Source organism: Anopheles darlingi, chromosome 2 (assembly GCF_943734745.1).
Source record: "Anopheles darlingi chromosome 2, idAnoDarlMG_H_01, whole genome shotgun sequence".
NCBI lineage: Eukaryota > Metazoa > Arthropoda > Insecta > Diptera > Culicidae > Anopheles > Anopheles darlingi.
Genome location: NC_064874.1, coordinates 34,221,903 through 34,226,902, shown reverse-complemented (window position 1 = coordinate 34,226,902; position 5,000 = coordinate 34,221,903). Strand labels below are relative to the sequence as shown.

At 43.3% G+C, this 5,000-nt stretch overlaps 2 protein-coding genes across 2 annotated transcripts; both read left to right on the top strand.

The window, feature by feature from the left end:
• Positions 1 to 856: 856 nt before the first annotated feature.
• LOC125951311 (glutathione S-transferase 1-like) lies at positions 857 to 1,587 on the top strand. Its single transcript, XM_049680058.1, has 2 exons — positions 857 to 992; positions 1,066 to 1,587. Exons 1-2 carry the CDS (start codon positions 861 to 863, stop codon positions 1,573 to 1,575), a joined length of 642 nt encoding a protein of 213 aa, XP_049536015.1. The 5' UTR covers positions 857 to 860; the 3' UTR covers positions 1,576 to 1,587.
• A 1,391-nt stretch (positions 1,588 to 2,978) lies between these two features.
• LOC125951596 (glutathione S-transferase D5-like) lies at positions 2,979 to 3,719 on the top strand. The gene is made up of 2 exons (XM_049680538.1): positions 2,979 to 3,110; positions 3,202 to 3,719. The coding sequence occupies exons 1-2, from the start codon at positions 2,979 to 2,981 to the stop codon at positions 3,712 to 3,714; spliced, it is 645 nt and encodes a 214-aa protein (XP_049536495.1). The 3' UTR covers positions 3,715 to 3,719.
• The last annotated feature ends 1,281 nt before the right edge of the window (positions 3,720 to 5,000 follow it).

Genomic DNA, 5,000 nt, shown 5'->3' with positions numbered 1-5,000 from the left:
AGTTTTGACTTAATTCTGGCAATCTTAAAATATAAGTTTCCATCAAAAATTAAACTATCATTCACTAGTAGCAGATTCTAATAGTTGATTTTTGCCATTTGTTCACACAAAATACTGGATGTACTAGCTCATATGACGATCCTCCTGTTACTATTCACTCCTGCGAGTTTTAGTAATTGAAATAGTATAATAATCATTTCTTATCTTTTCTCAAGAATGTTTGCCTATTCTTGTCTCTCCAGATTCCTGCTCTATTCCATCTAGCAAAGAAGACATTCTTGAGCCAGATTATACAGCGTTCATTTGGTTATCAGTTCAGAGTGATAAGAAGTCTACCAGGCATTCATGCTCATTAACAACACTGCCATTTCGCCACTAAACTCACACCTATGTAATACAAAAAACTATCGAAACAACTAATTCCAAAAGAAACAAAGGATAGTCCTTCTAACGGACTCTTTAAATGTTCTCATAAAAAATGCAAGTAGAATAAAAACCACATACGCACCAAGCACTGTAAATATCGCTTCAATCAGTGCTTCGTTATCTTCTGCCCCTTGTCGGTAATGAATTTCGGCCAGTTGTTTACCGTGTTCCTTCCATTTTTTTTCCATCCGCCGGTTTTTGGAGGGGCCCCCAAATTAGACAAACCCTCGAGAGGCAGATTAAGTGGAAGCCAAACCATTGCCCACACAACGACAAGCAGCCCGAGATAGAAGCGACATTCAATTGCCCGGTAAACAGCGGGCCGGCCACATGGTATTGGTGAACGAAAGTGTTAAAGGTTTTCGCGACTCGCTTAAATTCCACTGATGCCTTTGATGCTTGGGGCGTCATTCGTAGTCGTACAATCGGACAGGATGGAGCTGTACAGTGATATCATATCGCCACCGTGCCAAACTGTGCTCCTAACGGCACGGAAGTTGGGAATAACTCTGAACATCAAGAAGATAGACCTCGAAGATCCGGCCGATATGGCCGCCCTTACAAAGGTAAGCGGTGTGAAGTGAGTGTTACTGAGTATTCAGCGTGATCATCAACGGTGTACCAACGGATTATTTTCAGGTTAATCCTCAACACATGATCCCAACCCTGGTGGACGGGGACCATGTGATGTGGGAGTCGTATGCGATCGCGATTTATCTGGTGGAGAAGTACGGCAAAGACGATTCGCTCTACCCGAAGGATCCGAAGGTGCGCTCCGTCGTAAATCAGCGGTTGTTCTTTGACATCGGAACACTGTACAAAAATGTGCTGGCTAACCTTGAGGAAGCGTTGGCCGATCGGAAACCATCGGAAGAGATGGAGACGAAACTCAAGAAGGCTCTAGACTTGGCCGAAAGATTCGTTACCGAGCGATCGTATGCGGCCGCGGATCATCTGACCATCGCCGATATCGCTATGCTGAGCAGTATCACGGCACTCGGATGGTTCCAGTACGGTCTGGAGTCCTATCCCGGCATCAGGGCATGGGTTTCGCGTGTTACGCCCGAGTTCCCGGACTACGAGGCCTTCAAACAGGAGCTGCAGGAGCAAACTAAGCTTTACATCGAGAAACACCAAATAGCTCAATAAAGAGGAAGTAATTGGCTTCATTCATCGCAAAGCGTTTAAGCAAGACTGTATTCTCTGCAGGCGTTCCTTTCTGCGTTCTTCTTTTGAGCGCTTTTTTTCGTGAAAAAACCACGACCCCTGTAGCGTAACTAACATCTTGGCATGCCCGAAACCGACACTGAATGACTAGGTGTTTGTAGAAACATTCATTCATTCTATATGTTTTCTATCCTGGGCTTGTGGTAGTCGCAGAATGTATATTGAGCCTTGAGTGAAGGTCAAGAGAATGCTTAACCGAGTGAGGCGTATATAGCCAGACGCGTTAGAAGTCGGAGCACGGTGAAAAATAATTCAATTATACCCTCACCATTCCCCAACCACGATACAAATCATCAATTGCTACCTTTTTTCGTCGCTAGTCATCTATCATCACAAGCTGCTTAGAACAATGTTCTTGATAATCTCTTTAAAATCTTATTTATTTTCTCTTGTGAAGCCTAGCGATGTTTTAAAAAATGTTTTTATAATGGTATATGGGATGATTGTACCGAGAAAAACATATTTTAACAAGAATAATTAATCTTTGGCGCTTATGGCGGTTCTAAACCACTCTTCTTCAAATACACAACTCTTCGCTATCTTTTAAATCTAATAAGGAAAAAAGTATAAGCAGCACTTATACTTATACGATAAAAAGCAAACAATTAGAAATCGAAGCCATAAAAATAGAAAGTCATCGTAACGAATGCTCAAAATTGTCGATCATGTTGCCCGATACGGATATCGAACATTCTAAGTAAAGTTCCTGATAAAATTCGATGACACAACGATGCAACAGTCGCGTAAGTCGCGTGATTCTTTTATCATCGAGCAGATTAACAAAGAGATACCAAATTTAGCGATGAACGAATCCCTAGCTGATTACATTGAATCATGCCAACACAACATCGGCTGCGTAAAGTTAAATAGATCGATCAACCCCACTTACTGTACAAAATACAGTTAGCAATCGTAGTGTAACGCATGTGTGTGCGTAGATTATCAACTGATGAGCATCGTAAAATCGATTTCCGATTTCATCATGCGACGCACCATCCTGATTATGCTTTCCTGCGTCGCTTGCGGTACGGCTCACTGCGCCCATATTAGTTTACCATCACGCACATTTCAGAACGGTAATGTTTGACTTGTGGCATCTTCAGAAACCTCTTGATATGCCCCATCCCCGACAACAACAAAAAAAATCGTGCTACGGGCTACGGAGTCAAAACATTTCATCATACTAACACGTCATTCATATCCACAAGGGTATTGGTGCCACTGGTGATGGGAGGCCCCAAAGCTGGGGAGCTATAAAACTACCTGGCTGCTTGTGGTCGGGCATCAGTCGCGGTTTCTGCGTGTTCCCGTTCAAACAGCAAAACATGGATTTGTACTACAGCATTGTGTCGCCCCCCTGCCAGACCGTTCTGCTGGTCGCGAAGAAGCTCGGGATCACTTTCAACCTAAAGGAAACGAATCCACACCTGCCCGAAGTGCGCGAGAATCTGAAGAAGGTATGTTGTTGGTGCACACCGCTTCGCGCGGCCGCAGCGAATTGCGCTCATCAATCACTCAAACCATTTTCGGTCGGTGCGGTGGTTCTAGATTAACCCGCAGCACACAATTCCCACCCTGGTGGACGATGGGCATGTAATCTACGAGTCGTACGCGATTGTGATCTACTTGATCGAAAAGTACGGCAAAGACGATTCGCTCTACCCGAAGGATCCGAAGGTGCGCTCCGTCGTAAATCAGCGGCTTTTCTTCGACAATGGGCTCCTGTTCCGGAGCACCATCGAGCACGTGGAATGTCTGGTGCGCAAGACAAGACAAATGACGGATGAGATTGGGGCGAAGTTGAAGAAGGCGCTCGGTCTGCTGGAGTCCTACGTCACGGAGCGTCAGTTTGCCGCCGCCGATCATCTGACGATCGCCGATATTTGTCTGCTGAGTAACGTAACGACGCTCGGCATGATGCAGTACGACCTCGAGCCCTATCCGGGAATTAAGGCCTGGCTGGCTAAGGTGACGGCCGAGTTCCCGGACTATGCCGAATTCCATAAGGAGCTCGTTGATACCACGATGAAGTACCTTGCTTCGCTACAAAAACCGAATTAGGTGTGCGTGTGGCGATGAAATTACTGTTGTCCGTACAATAACCTGAGCGCGATATGCATTCGAATAATGCTGCAACATTTCGTAGCTCTTTAAACGGAAGGAACTAAACAGAGACCTTGGAGTATGCCATCAATAATAAAATAAAATAAAATATTATTGTACAACGCTACACTAAAGTGTTTTGATCTTTCTTTGTCAGATACCGCATGATCATGATTAAACGGCAAGTCAGAGAAAAAACAAGGTTGAGATTCAAAATCGAAAAAGGGGCAACGCATGGTTGTATGCAAGCTTGCACCAAAGAAACGACGAGCTTTTCTCTAGAAAGCTGCGTCTTCGCGAAGGGTTAAATTGTTTTAAGCTCAAAGCATTCGCGCTTCGACGAATCGCGGCGAACCCAGAGCCGATGGAGGCGCCCGTTATCATAAAGAGAGCGGAAAATGTTCACGTACCTCATATGTCCATGAAAATTTTGTGGTTGTTATTCCGTTTCTTTTTTAATTCAATTATATTTTCCCAGTTGTTTCGGGCGTTGGGCCCAACCAATCTGTTTTTAAAAAGGTGCCTGTACTAGGTCGTACTAAACAAAAAAAGTATATTCGCAAATAATTTTAAAATGATGCAGTGATTTGCTTTTTTCTAATCAGTTTATTTAAACTGTTCAATCGAGGAAGCAGCTTATAATGTATAAGAAAACCAATAAAGTCGTTCATACATGAACATCTATCATCAGGGTAATGAAGAATGATCCATCTAAAGAAACATTTAATTGAAATGTAATTGATGTGAACATAGCTTTTGGAGTTTGCCGCCAATGTTAAAGACTCACTCGTACCTTTTACATACTCAATTTTTTGTGCAGTCTTCTCATAAGAGGGTTGATAAAAGCGGAAACTGGAGATTGTAGTTCTTCGACATTTACTTTTGCATTTGTGGGAGTATTATGATAGCAGTTATGCGTTAAACTAACCCATAGTTATACATCCCCTCAAAACATCCGGCGACAAGGCCCTTTATCTATAGGAACCTGCCACACAAAACCGAGTCTACTTCGGACTTGCCAACACTTTGCACCAAAAATGGCTTACAATAGCAAATCCATTTGCGGTCATAATGCATCTTAACGAAAAGCCAAAAATAATCTTTAGCTCTGATAAAGTAAAGCAGAGGGAGCGAACCGATAAGGTGCGCTGATAGCAGTTCCCACTTTCTTCATCTATATTAGGTGGACATTCTGCTGATTGATTTTGTCTTTTTTTTATTGCGATTGATAAATTCGCATCAAC